The sequence below is a fragment of the Trachinotus anak genome, unplaced genomic scaffold (assembly GCF_046630095.1).
Source record: "Trachinotus anak isolate AG129_WGS33_773 ecotype Australia unplaced genomic scaffold, CSIRO_AGI_Tana_v1 ptg000032l, whole genome shotgun sequence".
Taxonomy (NCBI): Eukaryota; Metazoa; Chordata; class Actinopteri; order Carangiformes; family Carangidae; genus Trachinotus; species Trachinotus anak.
In genome coordinates this window covers 8,478,776-8,495,006 of record NW_027273883.1, presented here as the reverse complement: position 1 = coordinate 8,495,006, position 16,231 = coordinate 8,478,776, and the positions used below count along the sequence as shown (strand labels likewise).

Here is a 16,231-nt window from a genome sequence, read left to right as displayed (position 1 = left end):
TTGGTACAGACATTCCCAAAAGCAATCCCTTAGTGCCACCAGTAGGAAATGGATGGATTGTCATGATATGGTACAGGCATTTAAATTCCCTACATGATGACTTTTAGTAACTTAAAGGGTCCCCTGACTTGTGATTCATGTAATGCCACCATCCAGACAAAATTTTAAATTTAATTGTTTTTATTTATTTTTTTTTATTGTTTTATATTTTGTTTTACAACCAAATACCTTACCAACTACCCCATCAGTCTCAGCCGTTTTTAGTGTTTAGTGCTAAATAGCAAATGTTAGGAAACACTGCTATAGTCTACATTACCGTAACATTTCCATTGTGAGGGCTGTTAACTTACTGATAGAAGCATTTAGCTCAAAGCACAAAGTATAGAGCTGCTAGCGTGGCTATAAGCTATTGTTAAACTGTCTTTCTGTTGCCCCTGCTGTCTTCTTGGCACGTCTTGGAGTTTGCTGGCTAATTTGTGCTTTTATGCTGCTGATATTTCCTCGCTGAATTTGCTCTTATGCTGTTAATATGCTGGCTGCTTCTCTGCCCCTATGCTGTTGATATGATGCTGGCTGCTGGTGGTTCTTATTTGTGCTCTATGCAGCTGATAAACTTATGCTGCCTTAATTTTCTCTCATGTTGTTACTACAGTATGTGCAGGCTGCTAATTTATGTTCTTATGCTGCTGATAGAATGCTTGCTGCTAATTTCTGCTCTTATTCTCCTGATTTACTGTACGTGCTTGGGTTGGTATGAATTGTGGATAATTGTGAATGGCTTTCCTGCAGTGATAGAGCTCATTTTTCTTTTGGTTGTTCAGCATGTGCAATATGATGCTTTCATGCTTTTGATTTGTGACACTGGGATATTATGTGTTGGGCTGAACTGGTTTTGTGACACCCTTTCATTTCAGATTTTTTTTTTTTTTTTTTTTTTCGTTTTCTGATGCCTCACTGTAATATTGTGAGGGTAATATTGTACACTGGCTTCAGGGATGTAAAAGCTCATTAATGTGATTACTCCTCTGTGATATTGGCTTCACAGCAAACTCAGCATGACTTTTGTCACGCACGAGAAAGTTAGCCATTTTCACATTTTCTCACTTTAAATTCTTGATAAGAGAAATATTTCAGTGCAATGCCTCCTTGCTTTACTGTGTTCTGTGTTTCCCCTATGTCTCTCTGTCCATATGCTGATGGCGATCTGCTGCTGGTCACTGACACGTAACTTTACTAACATATATCTCAGTTTGCTAGACTGTGTATTTTTTGACTGGAGATGCCTTGTTCAGGAATGGCCGTCTGCTGCCTGCATTACAGAAAGAAGATGCTCACTAAATAGTATGATTCCTTTGTTGTCTGTGGTGCCTTGCAGAGTAATAGCCCGCATATAGTAGATTCCATATAATAGCTGGTGTCAGGGACTGTGTCTAATGTGGTTTTGGGGGAGGAGGAGTGTGTTATTGTCACTCCCTAAATGCTGCCGTTCTGACTTTGGCGCACGCTCGCAGGGAGTAACGAGGTCAGGGCAGAGATGGCAAATATCAACTCTGCATTCACATAATAAATCTGTTCCACGTGGGTTAGCTGACTGAAATATGGTTTGGCTGCCAGCAAAAGCTTACAGAACATTGATGAATAGCCCACACTGGGCGAATGTTTGTACTGGACATTATCACGAGTCAATCTTCAGCGGTCTGGTGATTTACAAGTTATGAAAGTATGGATTTTTGGCATGTCAATAAAGCTATACAAAACAAAATATACTAAATACTCATCAGGATGTGGCATGTGTCCACATTCTTTCTGTTGGCCAACCTGGGGCCGGAAACTTCAGTGTTACATCCTCGTGCTGTGAGGCTGGTATAGCGTTGCATGGAGGAACGTCTTGGTTGGAGAGCAAAGCAGGCCAAGAGCTACTGCTAGAGTCTTTCTCTAAGTACACACTGTGCTGGAGGAGCAGGCAGGGTTCAGGTTTGCCTTGGGACCCACTCTGTTTTCAGACGGAGCCCACACTGAAGTCTTCTTCTATTGAGGTCTTGGAAAAGCCTCTCATGTGGTCACGGGCTTTCAGAAATCAGTGGCGTTGATGGTGTGTGGACTCTTTGAAGTAGCTGCGTAATTATATTTGTGCAAACCTCTTGTGAATGGCGTCTACCTCAAAATCATAGGACCCAGAATGTGTTTTACTAGACCCACGACGGAATATTTTGAATAGTGTCCTTTTCATTTTGCAGGATGTAATCAAGACGCACATGTAATTAGAATCAACATATTTTAGACTTATGGTAATTATGCAGTTATGAAACAATATATCAGTAAAATTAAGTGAACATCAACATGGGGGAAATCCAGTTAGGAGAAGCCATAAATCAGAACCACAACATAGCGTGGGAAAGATCGCCACAAACACGAACAGGATACAAGATGTGAGGCTGTCATTGGTGGTTCTTTGGCTGATTACAGAAAACATCCCTTTATAGAAAATGACATCTATAGCTACCTCCATGCTATTTATCCACTCCTTTAAATAGTTAAGTTATTTTCATTTTATTACAGTGGTTGAATTTGAATGTTTTTTGGAGTATAAAATGCAGCAAACAGCATTCCTTTGGGTATTATGATTATGGTTCCTCTCAGTAAATGGCTCCATGTTAAAATTATCTTTTTTTTTAATAGCTGGCATATTTATTACCATTTCCCATGAGGTCATGCATATGATTTGTTTCTGAATCGGTCCAGCCCTTTTCTTTGACACAGGCAAACTGTTCTTTTCTCAGCTCCTCTTTCACTATTTCTAATTTTAACTCCAAGGGTTTTTTTTTTGTACCTGACCTCTGAGCTCCAAAATGCTTCAGTTTTCATCACTCAAGTTTTCAGAGCTCCCAACAGTTCCATCTTTCTTGTCTTGAATTTCTCCCACGTTGGGGTTAACTGTGGCGTATTGTTGTTGCCTGGGACCTACAGCACTATGTTTCTTACAAGTGAGTCAAATATTCAGACAAGTGGTGTATTATAATTTATAGGAGTGGCTGTAGTGTAAGCAGCGCCTGTCATCACTGAGATCTTTTAGAGGTCCCTTAGTCAAAGAAGTAAAATCTCCACTTGTGTTTGCAGGGCTTTACAGGAAGTGCATTCGTTTTTCATATCTTCCAAAAATTCAGCAATTTCTGCAATATCATCTGACCCTTTGTTTGTTTGGAGGGAGGGAATGTGCCCTTGATCACCCTTATTCAACACAGTTTTTAAAAATAGTATGTTCCCATGGCAGTTTCAGAAGCACCCAGTCCCTGATGAACTCCAGATGGTGTCCAGATGTGCTCTGCACTGGGCAACACTAGTGGGCTTAGCCTTAAAAAGGAACACACCACCACTACTACCACTGCAATTTGGAGCCAAAACCAAACGAATATGCCTCCTTCTGAGGATGGCATGATCCAAATATGGTGAAGTTAAATAGCTTTCTCTATCATGGGTGCAAAGGATTTCTTATTAAATCTTCCCACTGTGATGAGTCACTATTTCAGAGTTTTCAGAATGAGTCATTTTTTTTTCAGTCACACGGGATGCCTTTTCCACTTAGCTGCAAAAATGCAGTTGACCACAAACTTTGTATAAATCCTGCTGTGCTTCAACAGCATTTTTAAAAAGATTTCCCTTTTTAAAAGCATCGTCCATTAACATAAGGCATTTGCTCAAAACTTAAATCTTAACACGTTTACTCTTCTGAATGAAATTTTAGTTTTTTTGTGAGCTTACTAGCACCAGTTTACTTCATTAATCCAGCATTCACTTAGTAGTTTGGCACGTCTCTTTCTGTAGAAGAATGGGCAAACAGTGCCCCCCAGTGCATTAATGCAGCATTACATTCTGATGTAAAATTTCACCTGCATATCAGTCCATGTTTTGACAGTAGTATTTCAGGTCTAAACATTCAGATAACAGTGCTGCTTTGGATGACTTTAAAATGATCCTTTTAGTTCTTTGCAAAAGACATCACAATATTTCCTCTTATTTACAGCTGCATATATTACATATTCTGCTGAGGCGTTAATGTAAAACCTACGATAAGTAATAAAGGTGACATTTGCAATGGAACAATGTAAAACATAAATTTGCCACCAAGTGTAATCCACATACGACCAATATTTGTCATTTCCAGCATTCAAATATGTTTAACAGTGTATCATTTAAAAGTCTTTTGGAGGATCAGGTTTGTTCAGTCCGGTGCAGGAGTGGCTTGATCCTATGTCCAACTATACTTTCTAATGTAGCCCTCCTTCGTGTGTCTGCAGCGGGAGAGCTGGCTTGTCTTCTCCCTCAGAGCTCCACGTCAGAAAAATGTTCAGCTTGTATAAAATTTGCAGTTTGAGGACCTGCATGGAAGCCAGCCCAGTCACAGAGTGTGTTGGGATTAATGCTTCATCCTCAAACTGTTTACTTCCTCCTGTATGGAAAAGACATTTTCAGCAATCAGTTATTACTGCAGTTCTGATCTACGGAACCACAGCTTCTGTATTCTGTATTTAGCAAGAGGCGGCAGGCAGTAAGAATGAATGCATGCAAAACGCGGGACACGCTTCACTTACCTGCAGTGCCTGTTGTTTGTCTCTCTGCTTCCTCAGTTCTTCTTTCACTTCCTGCATGTCATGTCTGATCAAAAGAGACAGAGACAAAAAGAGGAGACATAGACATGATTATGTCGAAATAGGTCAGCCACACTGTGCACTGCCAGTTGAGTCACATGAGTAAACGAAAATACAAGTGTGTTTAGAGGTCATTTAGTTAGTTTTGTAGTGGGGATAAATTGTGAACAACACATTGTGTAATTGTTTTATAAATAATGCAGAGTGAGTGTCATTTCTAATACATGACAGTGGAACTCTTCCAGTCCACATGTGTTTAATAAAGCACTATTTAAGTCCCATTAGGACTGGAGAGTTTTCTAATTAACATGTGTTTATGTCAAAATGGCTTTTGTGAAAAGGGGCTGTACCATCTTACGACAAATAAAATGCAAACTACTATTACTCTGAGGAATGAAATATCATCTAACGAAAACATGTCAAAACATTTAAAACATCTTTGAGCACCGTGGCTGATGCTATGTCAACAGTTAACCAGTGTTGTACATTAGTAAAGTATTCATGATTAGTTTAACCGACCAAGTATTTCTGGTGCTGACCAGCAACGACCAATAATTGCACACATCCCTATTATTATTATTAGACCAACCAATCAGAATACAACATGAACTTGTGCAGAATACAGTGGCTGGCACAACATGTTGTGCATTGTTTTTTAATAAAGTTAACCAGGAAAAAAAAAAGTTTGTGTGACTGTGGCAAAGTTGGAAAAACTTGAGGAGCTGCCTGTTTAAAGCATGAGGGCAGTGCAGACAGATGACACGACCAACAGGGTAAAATGTGACACTAACAGGTGCAACACAACCGACAGGATAGCCAAGGAAATGTAGTTATATAGCCAGTTGTCACACACCCACACAGTCCTTAGAAAATATCTAACCAGGCAACACGAAGGAAAACAACGGTGTGGGTGGACTGTGGGTGTATCAGGGTTTTAAGCTGATGTATATTTTTTATTACATAATATGCTTTTAATCCAAAATGGAAATATGCTTCTTCAAAATACATCACCCTGTAGATGCATTTTAAAATCTTCTCTGGTTGAAGGCTCCAGTTGGTTTACGTTCAGTGGGCAGGAAGCCACATGTCCACAGTTACACACAGCGTTGCTCGTGCTTACCAACCAGGGCTCTGTGATGTTTCATATCAAAGCAATCAAACAGGCAAGAGATGCCAAAGATCTAACGTTGCTGAGTCCAGTTTTTTCTGGATGGAGCACTCATGTTAAGTACACAGTTTGTATTTCTCTCTTAGGTTTTGATTAGTCACTTCCTGTGTGCGCTTAAGTGTCTATAAACATCAGAAATCCCACTGGGAAAAGAGGAGGCGTCACCACCGTCTCAGTTAGGAAAGATAAGAAACACTTTTAAATGTTTTAAAGTCCCTCATTGTGAGACTGTTTTTGATATTTAACATTGAAAATACAGCAGCTTTACTTTCCTTGTAAACACCTCTCAGTCGCCCACGGTACAGATGAATGTTACTCACTCGTGTCGTGTCTGTAGCAGCTCCAGAGCCATCCTCAGCTCTTTGATCTCAGCCTGGAGGCTTTCCACAGTTGGCTCTTCTTTACTGGTCACAGTTCTGCCATCCACAGCTACTTTGGGCGGTGCTGGTCGAACAGGAGGCGGTGTCCTGGGGCGATGCTCAGGCTTTGCAGGTGATGGCAGGAGATTTTCTGTACCCTGCAATGAATAAGGTGGCTTTGCATGACATTGTACAGACAAATGAACTTCACTGGCTTCATGCTAAAATATTTACTCATCCAAATCAATGAGAACTACATAATAACCACTGTAAAACTCAGAATAAAAACTCAAAATAAAATTAGAAAAAAAAAAAAGATGGGCTTTATTGCATTCAGAAATCAGTCAGTTACAAACCTTTTGCAAGCCGGGTAACTTCTCTAGTTGGACCTTTTTTGGCAATAATTCTGGTTCTGTCTGGTCAGTGGCACTCTGTGGAAGAGAATCAGCCACAAATGTAAAGATGATCATTGCTAATAATCACTCCTCACAATCTGCATTAAGAATTCCACATTCCCAGCTATGTCAGTTTATCAACTGTCTGTGGAGCAGTCAAGCACAAACCAGAATAGGACACTTTAGGCAATAAATTCCTTTATTTACCAGAGCGACTTTTCATAACCAGGAGATCAGGCCTAAACTTGTTGCCCTGAGTATAAAGAGGGAAGGCAGGCAGCTCATGAAAACTTGGGGTGTGTCTATCACTGGGGCCTTTTCTCTGGTTCAAACACGTGATGTGGCTGTGTTGTATTCTGATCTATCGAGGGTGCAAGTGCAGAAATTCTTATCTCTTCCTCTGTTACGACAACTTCTCTTGTGACTGCCGGACCTTTATAGTGCATGGGTGAGTCAGGGGAGGGATTAGATCCTAGAAAACATTTACCACCCATGGCATGGATTGTAAAACATATTCTCTTGTTGGATTGCAATTCATGCTAGAAATAACTTGATGTGGGAAACTGTCACTACAATACAAACCACCAAACAACTAAAATATGCATTTCAAGGAAACCTATCATGACCCATTGTATGACAAAAATGTAAGTGCTTTTACCTGACAAGCAAGCACGAGATAAAGTAGAGAGAACTCTCATTGTGCAGTGACAATCTAAAGTTACAAAGGTCATCTATAGACATAGTAGCACTACCCAGGTGGTTTAGTAGGTTGTGTTTGTTGCCACAGGAAAGCATTAATTATGTAACTCTTTCCTTCCTTGTTTGTACTTCAGGCTGAAGTTGTCATAAACAAGTTATGCATCAGTATTTGTCTGTCACTAAACTAGACATACTTGTGCTGTTGGGACCAGGCCTGACGGGGGTCTCCTCTGGGGGGGTTTGGCTCTGTTTGCTGTAGGATGGCTCAGCTTTTCAGTCTGCACATCCACTCCATCAAACTGGTCTGTTTCCTTCTCCTCAGGTTGTTTTGGAGGAGGAGCCACGTCTCCATTGGTTTTACTGAAAATAAGGGCGACACTTTGTGAGTTTAAATTGATGTCCACCTTTGAATAGCACAAGAAAGAATCTGAATTTCTCACAAATGTTCTCCAGACTTTAGTTCAAATTCTCAAGGAAAAAAAAACAAAAAACAAAAACACTTTGAATGAGGTTTCCGGTCCGGTTTCCTGAACTCTGGTGGGTGCAGGTGCAGAGCATGGCAGCTGAGGTCTTGACATCTCTCTGTGAGTCTTATTTAGTTCTGGCATACGTTTCACTTTCAAAACACATATGAATGATGGCAGGTCTCCAGAGTCACAACTCAGTAACCTTTACATACTGGTTTTATCTGATGTGAGGCTCTTAAACAATCAGCCTGAATGTCAAGGCCTGGAAGAGTGAGTTTATATAACATAAAGAAGGAGTCTTTAAAAAAAAAAAAAAAAAAAATGGAAAAGGAAAAGGATCCCGTCTGAACATACAGTATTTGATGGAAAGAATTTTCAAAAAAAGGTTGTTCTCCATTAGCAGCCCCCTCAAGACAGGGCCGTTTTTGTTTTCTCAGCTTTTTGTGTGTGTGTGTGTGTGTGTGCGTGTGTGCGCATGTTTGTGTGTGCATGTTTGTGCGTGTTTTGCTCAGGAAACAGGAAATGGGCTGCTCTCATCTGTTTAGGCCCAATCTGACTCATCCCAGAGTTTCCACTGAGCCACTAAAGGTCGGGCATCCTGGCATTCTTCTATTAAGACACCATGGCAACTGGTGGTGGCAACCAAAACCTTTAACATCTAAAGGCTCCACTCCCGGTGCCAGACCAAAGAGGAGAAAGTGTTCCTGACATTTCCCCAAAGGCTCTTTGCTTTAGAAAGGTTGCAAATGAATCACTATTCATGTCTGTGAGTCGGGGGACATACTACCCAGTAAGTCTTAAGTGGTAACGCATGGAGATTAGCAGTGTGAGAGAACATTAGACCTATTTAGCAGCACTCACTTGGGTAAAATCTTGTTCGGTTTGTCTTTGACCGGAGGCGGACTGGGCTTGATTGATGGCAGCTTGACTTTGGTCGGAGGATTGGTTCTCAGGTCCTTAGCCTCTGGTTTATCATCTGTAAAGCAAAGTCATTGCATTACTCCACATCATTATTTATTTTTAGATGGAATATGTCCCACTAGTGGAAGCCAGTGGCATTTATACCTTTTGTCTTTGCTGGACCGCCTTTCTCCATCGCTGATGCCTCTGTCTTCACTGAAGAAAAAAAACAGACAAAACAGCAATGAATGAAAAATTACCTCAAAGCACAAAAGGTTGCGTTTGGGATGTACCATGCACACAGTGAAGCAGTGACATTCTACACTGAGATTTCATCAGATAAATATCGTCACTTTGAGTCCATCGGCCATTTGGAAAATGTTTCCTTAAGCAACCACCTTCAAAGTCCCCTCAGTCTCCAGGACGTTTGTGTGGAACAATGTGTATACAAAGTAGGTTGTTCCCAAAATAAGGTAGCTTTCACACCGAACGCAGGTGTGGCTTCTCCTGTGATAAGAAGTGATTCCTGATATCCGTTCTGCTTATGTTGACATCGCCACTTGTATTAATTGACACAACTTTAAAACACTGCCAGTAAGAAGTCTAATTTTATCAGTCAGCAAGAGTGATTTGCATTTTTTTATGTAGATGTAGTGGAGAAAAAATGCTAATGGTCTTTTAATTAAATTGTAATCTAGTTTAAGAGCAGTTGCACAGGAAAGCACCGATGTGCACGTCGCTGCAGCCGACCAGGTCAGCTGCAGCTAATACTACTGTAGTAACTGTCTCTCCCGAGGGTCTCGACAGGTTCATCTGGGACAGGCACTCACAGTCATACAGCCCAGGAGAGAGTTTGCCTTGGAGACTGAGAGAACAGATGCTTAAATTAGGAAGCCTCGGTCAACTGAAGGTAATGTGATTCCTGTTTGCCTTGCAAGTCAAGTGCTTGATAACAGATAATGTTGAGGAACCTGGTTACAGCCCAGCTATATAAATACAAATGTGAACATAAAAAGCAAAACTGCTCTAATGCATCACCCTCAAGAAAAAGAGCTCAGCACTGTGCTTATAGGAGTCAGGCTCAGAGATGAAGAACGGACCAAATAAGAACGCAGGAAGCCTACCTTGACTGCTCAAAGCATTGTGTAACACTCCCTCTCAAGAAAACCATCCACACAGCAGTAGTAGCTCAAGTGCTGCTTCTTGTGCTGGTTGTGAAAATCTCTGTGACAGAGCTCTCTCTCCCCCCGCGACGCCACCTCCACCCCCTTGTTTCCTCCAAGACTCTTGAACTGTGTCACATGGCCAGTCTAACCATCCCCCATTTCACTATAGTCTGAGACTTCCTGTGAGAATTCTTGTGAGTGATACTGTTTGGAAAAGAAAATGCTGTAATGAGTGAATGTGGTGGCAATACAAAATGTGAGATGGTGCTGATATTCAGTTAGTTCATGTGACATCTTTGAGTGACCGATCACTTTTTTTGCAGAACTGTTTTCACCTGCCCGTTTAACAAAATGTTTTGATGAGTAAGCTTTTTCAATTTCCAACCAGGAGTTGGAAGTATAAGGAGACATTTTTGGTACCAAAATTTGCAAAATTTGCAACTTGCACCACTGACGGCATTCCTCAGCCGAAACTTGAATGTAAGCCACATCCTGCTCTGTGCAGTTTGCAGACTTGATATCTACATCTTCTTTCTTCAAATGCTGTAAATGCACGTTAAGTCTTATTTTAAGTCACCAAGCTGAAAAAAAGTGTGATCAATTGCAGCACAAAAGCCACAATCACAAAAAACTCACATTGATTTTGATCTCCCGTACGAGATGTGTGCATTTGTTTTTATCTGTCATTTCTCAATTAATGCACGATAATAAGGATTTTTCAAACTTTGAGCCTTTTTTTTTTAATTACTAATATTGCACCCACTTTTTTAATATGTATAAGTGTACAAAATCTTAAAATGTAAACATTGGCAATTATATTCAAACCAGCTAAATTATTTAGACCAAAATCAGCACTGGCTGAAAGTTTTTTGATGAGAACTGTTAATCCTGCAGTTACGGTAACATTTTCTTTAAAAACTGTGTATTGGTTTGAAAATTGGGGAAAAAAAGAGACTATGTAAGAGACTATGTATGTAAAAGCAATACTGTAAGGGCTTGAAGTTGTTCCAGGGCACCATTTTGGCTGCTTTTATACCACATGCCAAAAGTGCCCTGTCAGTAATGCTGCCAATTTCTCCATCTGCTAAAACAACAGGCCATCGCTGACCAGACTGTCAGCACACTGCCAGGCCAAACAGTGCTGCAGCCACAAATCATATATGAGTCAGAAAAGAGCCTCTAAAACACGAAGCTCAGCCTCGCATCTGTCCCTGTGCCGCTGTGTGTGTGTGTGTGTGTGTGTGTGTGTGTGTGTGTGTGTGTGTGTGTGTGTGATCAATGTTGTCCTCTTACCTGAGAGTCTGTTGTTGACGTTGCGTGCAGGCGGTTGGCTCGTGGTCCCAGACTAGAGGAGGAGAAACGGAAAACTCAACAGGCTGGCTAGTATGTCCCCTTCGTGCATTAAAAGACACCTCTATTCCACACACTCTTTCCACTGAGGGAATTTTCAGTGAGTAATTCCAAAAGAGAGGATGTTAAAGACAACCCTGAGTCACTGCGTACCAGCTGCAGACTAAAGTAACACTAAAAGCAACAGAAATACCAGTCAGCTGAAGATAAACACACATTGGGTACTTTGCAGTTTAAGGATACTTCAGAATAATAAAATAAGTAAAGCTGCCAGTAGTTACACTGAAGCATGTCCATGGATTCATGGCAGTGCGCTGCAATGGTCAAACACCTCCTGAATATATGAACGGTCCAGTCCAGCGAGGATACGAGAGATATGAGATTGTGTGTCAGGTCCACTCACTTGCAGACTGTCCACTGGCGGTATCACCATGACAAAGTTATCAGGAAAGTAGCCACAGCGTCCGTTCAGCTCTCCCTCCCACCAGCCTTCATCTTCTGTTTCCTTCAGATGGAGATTACAGAGTCGCATTAGACACTCAAACACGGCGCTGTCCTTTGGGAGAGTGAGGTTACCACGCGGTCAAGCAAAAAACATGGCTGCCGCGTCATCAATTGATCCCAGGAGCTATCTCTGAAATGTTTCTCTTTAATAATACCTTATGAATTTGACAGCTGCCAGATTTGTGTCATTTAAACATGCGTGTCATCTGGTGCGCACATGATTTTCTTGAGACCGACACAACTGGTTTGGCTGGATAAACAACACACCCGCAGCTACGTCGTTAGAAAAAGAAATAACACCTGAAGGAGTTTATGGGTCTGTCGAAAGTATGACATCATGAAACAAAACATGTCACGTCAGATAATAGCAATGAAATGTGCTCAAACCTTGTGCAGTATCACAACAACGTCTCCCTTTTTCAGATCCAACTCATCCTCTGCTTTGGCCTTGTAGTCAAACATGACCTGGCCACACTCCTTCGCTGAGGACACATAATATAAAAGGCAACATGTACAGTAACCTTAAAGAAGCTGGGCATTGTAGTACATATTGTGGTTGGAAGAAAAGATTTCAACCGTGATGACTAATCTTATCAGCCCCGTACGCAACCCTCACTTACTTAGTCAAAGTGAACTGCTGATCCCTGACTGATATTCCACTCTGTTGTAAGACTGTGCAGTGATTAATCAAGCCAGGTTACTGGAAGTATTTATACTTGACCCCGCCCGTAAACCATTTAGGAAAAAGTACAGGAGTTACCACTTGCTGTTGTAATGTTGACGGTATGTCAGGGCATAAACAAACCTGTCTGGTTGCTTTTGAAAGGCTGTTCAAAATTAGAAACAGCGTCAAACATGAGGATATCCCCTTAGTGTTTAACTCATGATTTTACTTTCCTATACTTTAACTGTATTTATGAGTAATTTTGACTTTAGAAAAAAAAAAGTTAACTTACTGTTTTTTCCTTTGTTCCTCACACTCGCCCTCTGAGATATCTTCATGGGGACACACACAAAAAGTTGTAAGTAGAAGGAAAATGGTCCATATATTTTTTAGAAAAGGGAAATTCAGCATTAAATACCTCCTTATTGAACACTGCATCTGTGAGTTTGGGTCTTGTCTTGACCTCACTGTGCTTGATGTCTGTAAAAAGAATATGAACAATAATGAGTGCAGCATTTTAAAAAATGTTAAGATTTCATGTGTTAAAATAAATACATATAGCTTTGGCTTAACCAACCTTTGGGGGAAAGAAAGATTTCTTTGACGAAATTTGAAGGAAATGCTCCCACTTTGCCATTTTTTACCCCCATCCACCATCCATCTTCAATCTGTCATGTAGATTGTATCAGAGACAATGTAGAGCAAGAAAATATGAGAGAGAAGAAAAGAGATTCACTGTTCATTACATTGTCATCGCGTAAACATAGAGATTGCAGTTGGTCTGTGAAAGATCTCTGATTATTTGATGGCATGAACATCTACGTCAACGATCCCAACTAGTCACGTGTTTTCCCGTAAAGCTGTAATTTGTCTGAGAGACTGTTTGTCAGCCTGGCGCCAAATACCAAGAGAACGCAAAACTGAAACAATGAATATGTGAAACACTTCTTTATTTACCCCTGGGAAAACTGGCTGTGTCAAGATTTCACCAACGTCCTGATTTACACATAATGCTCAGGTTTTAGGCTGCTGGGCAGCTTTATGAACCACCAGGAAAATGCTTTGCTTTGGGCAACCCAACAGCAGGCTACTACAGCTCCTTTGCAGAGCCTGCGGAGTCGCTGTTTGAGTGAGTTGAGTTCAAATGTGAATGTTTGAGCAGCGATTCGAAGGGACTTTACCTCTCTGATGATCTCAATAGTCTCGCCAACAACCAGCTCCAGCTCATCCTCATTCATGGGGCTGTAGGCGAACAGTACCTCGCATTTCCTCATCTGTTTCATCCTCTTTGCTGAAAACACAGAACCACCAGCCACATCGACAGACAGTTTATAATCTTCCGGTAAAGCAGAATGTGGGTTTAGCTTGATAGAAGGTGCTAAGACGGCGCTAGGACTATGGCGTTCACTCATGTTTCTAAGGTGTCTGATCCCTCCCAGGTTCTGTGTGTGTTTTTATGTGCCCCCTTTCCCTAAGTTACAATCAAGCTTTGTGCAGTGAGGATGTGGTAAACATATTTACAGTAAGCTTGCTTGCTGTACTGTCTTGCTAAGTGCATGCACCACACTGACCACAATATTTAACACTTGTGACCATAAAAGTTTCAAAAGAGAAACCAACCTGATTTGAATAGCGGTTTATTTTGAGTCGACTCTCATGCAAGCTGTGATAGGAGCTTTATAAATATTGCAATATGTGCAGACTTGAGTACATTAAATGTAATAAAATCATCTGTAATTGACTGGAACTGATATAATGTGTCTGACACTGTGATGCCAGAAGGCAGTTAACGCTGGATCTTGTACACGATCAAGTTTAAACAGATTTAATAGTTGGAGATGTCAAACCTTTGAAGTAATTGATAGCATCTCCCAACAGAATGATATTAAAGGTTCACTCAATTGAGGGTAATTATTGCATTTTTTTTTTTTCTTTCAAGACAAAGTTGTTTTATTTTGAAATATTGGATCATATTGTTTGGGGGAAAAAAAAAGTATTCGCGGGATAAAGGTCAGTTGCATTTTTGAATTGTCGGGAGTCTGATCACATAAACTATTGATTGATGGATGAAATTTAGCAAAACAAGATAATTCCAGACGGAATATGTAGTCTTTAAAATTTAGACCCTTCTCGGCTTTCTGGTCAAAGTGTGTGTGTGTGTGTGTGTGTGTGTGTGTGTGTAAAGCTAATTTCTGCCTTTTTGAGCTGATAAGTGAAGAAAATAAAGAGTGCTAAGAATTTAGACTTAGCATTATACTTTTTCTGATGCTTCTGGGTTCCCTCTTGCTGTTGCCTGTCAAATAGACTGGCACCTCCTGTAACGAAAAACCGAAACAAGGTATACTGTAACCCATGCGGGTAAAAGGGGAACAAATGTAAGTCACTTCAGTTACAGAGCAGTGCGATGTCAACATACCTTGACAAAGTTGGCAGGGAAGATGCCTCTCTTTTCTCTCAGCTCCCCCTCCAGCCACCCCTCCTCTCCGGCCTTGGTGACATTCTTGATCACATCCCCCGCCCTCATTGTTATCTCGTCACCCATTGTGCCCTCGAAGTCGATCAGCACCAGCACCTCTACAGTGGTGGAGCCGTAAATGGGGCAGAAAATTAGACTCTTTGCACAAACACTGGTGGACTTGCCTCACAAGTTGATGTGTCCTGACATTTCTAACGCACTGGAAGCTCTCGCCAAGGATACAGGCTGCGAGTGAATGTGGATTATTACGGTTAAACCGTACAGTTTTCCTTTGTCAGAAATCATTCTTCACAAGTGGGAAAGCATATTTTCCTTGTCGGTGTTTTCCTGCAGCGTTAGGAGAACTTTACAGAAGAGAAAAACTTACAACTTGCAGAAAAGTCAGTGGGTTTTCCAGTCACTGACAAGATCTCGGCATGCATACAAAAATTAAGCTTAAACAAATGCATACACTCAGTCTATGTAAAACTATTCAGTGCTATCTATACACCACTGCTTAAGTGTTATTTATATTTCAAATTAAAATACTTTATCAAATCAGCAGTATTTTAAACACACGCAGATCAACTCAATTTTGTCATCATGTAGCTGCTTTCTTTGTGTTTTACTATCAAATCCTCTGATTCCAAGAAACAGTAAAGTTAAGAGACGAAAAGGTAGAGAAATCCTACTTTTCTATAAGAAAAAGCCATAACACAGACTCACCCATGGTGTCTTTCTTTCGCTCTCCCTCTGATTTGAATATGTAATTCCTTCACAAAGCAGCAAACAAACTCTTGAGTTAGAAGGAGAACTGAAAGAGTGTGGTTGTGTTGTCTAAGACTGATAGATATGGCAGCCAAGGCCCTTCTTCCTACTTGTCAAACATTAACATTGAGCAACTTTTCCTGAGGCTAGTCATGGCAAGTCGACAGCAAGGAGTAGGATGGGTCATACAGTACAGAGAGAGAGAGAGAGAGAGAGAGCAACAGAGAGAGACAGGCAGAAGGAGGAGAAAGGGGAACAGGTAAGACAGGTTTGTAGTAAAAGAGAAAAGCTCATAATAAGTGGGACTTAACATGACAATATGGTTCATCAGCAGCGACAAAAAATAGAACACAAAAGTCAGCATTCACAAGCAGAACAATCACACGTCATCCAGGTCTTAAGCACCCTTTCATCTTTATCTTCTCACTGTAGCATAAAACAGCTACACATTTCAAATAAAGTCACTTTCAATACCTTCTTCATGTTTGCTGGGAGGAGTTTGTTTGACTGTTTGTCTGTAATGTTGTCGGCTGTGTGTGTGTTTTTCAGGCAAAGTAGTAGCAATTTATAGAAAGGAGAACTGAGGTATGCAAGACTGAATTTCACAAACCAAAAAAATGATATATATTTTTTTCAATAAAATATACTTTATTCCCTTTCTTTGCCATGTGTTTAATTAATGAATTTATT

At 40.7% G+C, this 16,231-nt stretch overlaps 1 protein-coding gene across 1 annotated transcript; it reads right to left on the bottom strand.

Annotated features, from left to right (window-relative positions):
* Nucleotides 1-3,609: 3,609 nt before the first annotated feature.
* On the bottom strand, nucleotides 3,610-15,673 carry LOC139612861 (SH3 domain-containing kinase-binding protein 1-like). Its single transcript, XM_071468950.1, has 17 exons — nucleotides 15,500-15,673; nucleotides 14,735-14,892; nucleotides 14,576-14,633; nucleotides 13,500-13,609; nucleotides 12,896-12,986; nucleotides 12,737-12,798; nucleotides 12,611-12,650; nucleotides 12,042-12,136; nucleotides 11,554-11,655; nucleotides 11,094-11,145; nucleotides 8,800-8,850; nucleotides 8,596-8,710; nucleotides 7,462-7,627; nucleotides 6,530-6,604; nucleotides 6,135-6,331; nucleotides 4,590-4,653; nucleotides 3,610-4,447 (listed from the first exon to the last, which is right to left on the bottom strand). Exons 1-17 carry the CDS (start codon nucleotides 15,501-15,503, stop codon nucleotides 4,415-4,417), a joined length of 1,473 nt encoding a protein of 490 aa, XP_071325051.1. The 5' UTR covers nucleotides 15,504-15,673; the 3' UTR covers nucleotides 3,610-4,414.
* Between the last annotated feature and the right edge of the window lie 558 nt (nucleotides 15,674-16,231).